At 31.7% G+C, this 3,417-nt stretch overlaps 1 protein-coding gene across 3 annotated transcripts in view; it reads right to left on the bottom strand.

Annotated features, from left to right (window-relative positions):
• The window catches only part of LOC106461258 (sentrin-specific protease 6-like), a 64,518-nt gene that overhangs the window by 20,993 nt on the left and 40,108 nt on the right, over positions 1–3,417 (bottom strand). For all 3 annotated transcript variants that reach the window (XM_022388119.1, XM_013921065.2, XM_022388120.1), the window contains 3 exons: positions 2,478–2,586; positions 1,527–1,842; positions 622–803 (listed from right to left, as the gene is read on the bottom strand). In XM_022388119.1, the coding sequence (XP_022243827.1) occupies positions 622–803; positions 1,527–1,842; positions 2,478–2,586 (607 nt within the window). The remainder of the gene's footprint in view (positions 1–621; positions 804–1,526; positions 1,843–2,477; positions 2,587–3,417) is intronic.

Consider the following 3,417-nt stretch of genomic DNA (forward strand, 5'->3'; position numbering starts at 1 on the left):
CTACTTAGGATAAACAAAAGTAGTCTCATGTTGCAGGTTGAATGATCATTCTAGAAAGAAAAAAAAAGGGTAATTTAGGTTTATTTCAATTTTCTTTTTGGTGGTTATGAGGTCAGTCGAATTGACTGATCCCATTTTGAAATAGGGTAGAGAAAATAACACAAACTATAAAGTTTTACTGAAAAAAAAAACGTTTGAAATACATTTAGAAGGTTTTGGCGATTACACAAAGGAAATAAATTTGAAATTTCTGAAATGAGGAAAAGTATTTTCAATTTTAACATGAAAATTACTTTGTACACAAACTATTCAAAACAAATACTCAATACATTAATGGACAAATCTTTATTTTATTTTATTAAAAATACTTCACTAAAAAATATGATTTTGTGTATGTGTAAGACTTGTAATATTAACTGAAAGACTGCCAAATTTTGTGAAGATATACGCACTATATTGAAAGCTAAAAGTATTAAATCGATAAAGACTTTAATCAAGTATAATAAGGTTATGTGGTTGGTCAAATTGACTGAGCCCGTGTTGAGAGAGTTAATAAACAAGAATAAAAATTTGTAAGAGATATAAAACTCTTATTAATTCAAAGAGCTAAAAATTATTTACCTTGTCTCTCATTCTCTCTGTTCTCTGTGCAAAGATGGTCGAGGTAGCCTGAGTTAACATTTTATCATCAAAAAATTCTGAATTGTTGTCAATAACCAAATCATCTGAACCAGAATTTACTTGCGAGTGCACGCTTGTGTTTTCTTTACTGTCTTCATCATCAGAAGATAGTGTAAGACATTCTACAAAATATTTAAAAATAAAATAGAAACAAATAAGCGATATTTTTTTCTTTTCTAAACCCCTCAATCTTAGCTTGTTTTAAAAGATTAAGAATAATGTTATAAATAACTCTGGTTTTGTAACTAACGTAAGGAAAGCACAAGTTAAATATTTTACCCCTAAAATGAATGAGAAAAAGGTCTTAAAATTTCCCCCATCAATTGAGACTGGCAGTTTTTTAAGTGGTAATTAAATCAAATGCTCATATTTCGCTATATCTACCCACGAGTCACAATTTTTATGCTAACTTCAACTTCAATTTTAAGTGGTTTTTTAGGTTATTGGTAAAAACTATAGAGGATTTAATAATTGTTTTAGGTCACTATGCTAGCTTAAAAATTCTGTTGAATATAATACATTTCAGGTACTTTACCAAATTATAAGTGTGTTCCAATGGAGTAGTTATTATTATTTTTTAATGAATGTTGACCTGATTAAAATATTAAATCACTGAGTCATGTTTATAACTTCTAGTTTTATTTTCATCCCGTGGACTTAAATGATCATGTATGTGTATATATATAGTACTCTTTAGCACTTTTTGTTCTTTTCATATGGTTAATTCAAACACACAACTGTTAGTAAATATTAGTCAGTGGTGTTCTTGATTTTTACTTACACAACTGTTCCTTCTAAAGATTTTGTATACAAGTTATTTACCGCTTTTAAACTTAATACTGTACCTGGTTCTTGTCCTTTTGTTCTTGTTTTTTTCATTTGTTTGGCTTCACCTGAACTAGAAAAGATCTTCTCTCCTTGGTGCTCGTCTCCTCCAAGGGCTTGATAATGTTCCGCTAGCTTGCTACCATAGAACTTCTGTTTGGTCAACGATGTCCACGAGTTTCCGGAGATAACCAGGTCCTTCATTACAGATTTTTTGTGTACCTTGACAGGCTGAGGCAAGACTGTCTTACAGAAGTCACACCTAGTGAAGCACCTGCTTAACTGACCACAGTGCGCACACACGGCAAACTGTTCAAACGAGGAGGCTCCATGTTCCTATTCCATGGTTTCATTTTGAGAAAATTAGTCATTCCACCACCAAAATAAATTAAAAATTGATATATGATGCTTTTTAATCTACATGACTCTCAGTCAATACCGAAGTTATTGTACTACAAAAAACTTATTTGGTCAATAGCACTGCCAGAAAGATGAACACAAAATTTTTTATGAGTACTCCTAGAAAATATGCAAGGAATGCAAACACACCATGATACCAGACAGGTATGTTACACAATAATACAAGTATTGCTTAATTACTTTTTAATTATTACAGAGAGTTTCCTTGTTCATGTGGTGTTTGCATGCATTAATTGTAAATGCATAACAGAGTACAATAACCGTTATTTCAATTCAAGCTAAAATGTAAAACAATTTCGTCTTTAACTAACCGCACTATTACAATTATGTTCAGTTACATTATTATCAAGAAATATTCTGAGTTACCATCCACTAAAAAATTATTCTGTAACACAGCTCAATGTGTTCAGTTTAAAATTCCTGTATAAACAAGTGTTAACAATGAGAGTTATTTTCATCAAGTACCCGTCTCCTATTACACTTCTTGGTCAATAGTTCGATACTGAACTCTGTTTCTAATTCAAATGTTGGTTTGTCTATTTGACACTAACCTTACTAGAAACTGGAGTAATTTGTACATTATTTGAGGCTAGTTGAGACATGATCTGTTGATGTGCTCTGGTCTTCTCTTGGCCTACCTCTTCAGGATGCAATGGCCTCCTGCAGAAGAATTAATATATATAGTGTCAAGCAAGAATATGGGGTGAGATCTTGAACTACAACGTTGTTAACCTCTTAAACCCAAGTTTCTTTTTTAGCTGTGACTCATAGAATAGTTCTGAATTTGTTTTTTTCAAGCAGAAACTTTTAGCTCATAGCTCTATCATCTCTTGACGGATTTGAGATCTAACTACAGTTTTGGACTCAGTGAGCTAAAGCCTTTAGATTTATGTATTTCATCACGCCCCAGATCTCATAGATTAACTTACTCTAATCCTGTCTAAAGTAATTTAAATTTTGGGGTAAGTTGGTAGTGATCCTGATGAGTAATAGAATTGAATCCGATATACGTGAGCCCCACGCTTGGTATTGTTGGTACACAAAAATACAGCTAATAAAAAGGTCTCACAGATTAATTTACTCTAATCTGGCCTAAAAGAATTCCAAGTACCATAGCTATTGAGGATTCCCTCTTGTTTTTATATTGCATCATACACAAAGTAATAAGACCATTTTGTTTGAGAAGGTAACAATTGTATAACAGAAATAAACACTTGGATGTAGAGGTATGAAGAAATACCATGATGCATAAACAAGATTACAAAAATCAACTGGTTATAAAATTCATCTGTTGCTGACCTGACTGTAAAAGAGGGAGAAAAGGTTTACTTATGTTAAAATCATAAATAATATTCAACGTTAAACTCGTACACAGTTAAAAACATTTTATTTAGGCCTATCTATGGCCTTCAAAAAGTTGACGACTCTACATGTTTCGACGTTACAACGTACCAGTTTAACGTTGAATATTATTTATGATTTTAACTTTAT

The sequence above is a fragment of the Limulus polyphemus genome, unplaced genomic scaffold (assembly GCF_000517525.1).
Source record: "Limulus polyphemus unplaced genomic scaffold, Limulus_polyphemus-2.1.2 Scaffold922, whole genome shotgun sequence".
Classification (NCBI taxonomy): Eukaryota; Metazoa; Arthropoda; class Merostomata; order Xiphosura; family Limulidae; genus Limulus; species Limulus polyphemus.